We start from the raw sequence: 1,537 nt of genomic DNA, 5'->3' as shown, positions 1-1,537 counted from the left end.
CATCTTCCCACCCCTTAAATGTGTTCCTAATATAAAAAAAATGTAACAATTGCAAAATTTTAATGTATTATATTGATATTTACTGGTAGCTCAACAAAGAAACGTTTACAAGCCAAATTTCATCATAATAACGTTAACACACTTACAGAAAATGTTTCACTATGATCCCATATTGTCTAGTATTTACTTTCTTCTCGCAGCAATAATGGTAGACTTCTTTGGATTTGGGAAGTCTTTGCGATGTTTCTCTATCACTTGGAACAAATACTGCAATTGGTCTTCGCCATTTGTTAAAACTCTGTTGAACTCCTGAATTAAGGCCACTCCTCTCTCGGCGGCATCGTGACAGCTTTTAAACTTTTTACTTTCCGTTGACCAATAATGTAGTCATTGTCAGTGTTCCACATGTCTGGACTACTGCTCAAAAATTTTTGTGGTATATCCAAAGCAGTGAACAGTTGCCTGGTACGTTGCGATAGGAAGTCCGAAAGCCGCTTCTCTGATATTGTGTGCTGGAATGTAATGCGTCATATAGGTTGATCGGTTGTTGCCTTATCCAGTGCCTCAACCATGGCTGATTTCGTCGCAGATGAGACTTCCGAGTCAAAGAATGCTAAGCCGATCAATACATTATTCAAGTACCATAAATGACCAGAGTATGACTTCAACGCAGCATTAGCAACAGCTTTATTTGTTTTCTTGTAGTTTTCTAACTCTCGAAGCAGCAGCAAGTCATTGTTTGGAGCAGATGAAGCACATGGAGAGGTAAACCAGGACTTTATGTACACCTTCAGTACAAAAGTGTAGAAGTGGCCAATAGATGTCAAATCATGGGTAGTAAATCTGAATTGTGAATGAATTTTTGAGGCTGTAAATCAATTTTCCCATCCATCTTGCTTAATGGCAAGCTCCAGGAGCCCGAATGTTTTTGTCTTCACTATGCTCCAAGAAACAAAAGCAATAGATGAAGAAACATCACTCCAGACCAACTGCAACCATCACTCCAGACCAACTGCAACCCTCCCCCCAGACCAACTGCAACCATTTCTCCAGACCAACTGACCCTGAGCCACTGCTTCTCGGTGAGTGTGTCCGAGTAGTCGACCTCCTTCCTCTTCCTCTTGTCCCCAGGTTGGATCTTTTCCTCCTCCAGGTAGGTCAGTCGTTCCATCTGGTGTGGTGTGTGGTGTGGTTTGTGGTGTGGTGTGTGGTATGGTGTGGTGCTGGGAGGACGACGACGATCCCATGAAAAAGTTATCAGCCACATAGTCATTCAGTTAAATAATGTAAAATTTTCATCCAACTATTTCACAGACACTGCTGGCAAATAATTTTCATTCACCAACCAACATCTGAAACCAAAATGACATATGAAACGTCATCATACCCCTTCCACGCAACTTCAAACTGGTCGCGAGACCGTTTGAGACCTCCAGCTTTGTAAATGGACCCAGCTGACCCGCTCAAACAAACGACCATTTGAGAACAAACAAACAAACCTACCAACCGACTGACCAACCAACCAATCACCAGCAAA

The 1,537-nt window shown here is 42.0% G+C and overlaps 1 protein-coding gene across 1 annotated transcript; it reads right to left on the bottom strand.

Annotated features, from left to right (window-relative positions):
* Positions 1-183: 183 nt before the first annotated feature.
* HELRODRAFT_184710 (hypothetical protein) lies at positions 184-1,479 on the bottom strand (the record flags this gene model as incomplete). The annotated part of the gene is made up of 4 exons (XM_009019514.1): positions 184-357; positions 570-843; positions 1,014-1,171; positions 1,351-1,479. The coding sequence occupies 4 exons, from the start codon at positions 1,477-1,479 to the stop codon at positions 184-186; spliced, it is 735 nt and encodes a 244-aa protein (XP_009017762.1).
* Between the last annotated feature and the right edge of the window lie 58 nt (positions 1,480-1,537).

The sequence above is a fragment of the Helobdella robusta genome, assembly GCF_000326865.2.
Source record: "Helobdella robusta unplaced genomic scaffold HELROscaffold_2426, whole genome shotgun sequence".
Classification (NCBI taxonomy): Eukaryota; Metazoa; Annelida; class Clitellata; order Rhynchobdellida; family Glossiphoniidae; genus Helobdella; species Helobdella robusta.
This window is presented reverse-complemented; position numbering and strand designations above follow the sequence as displayed.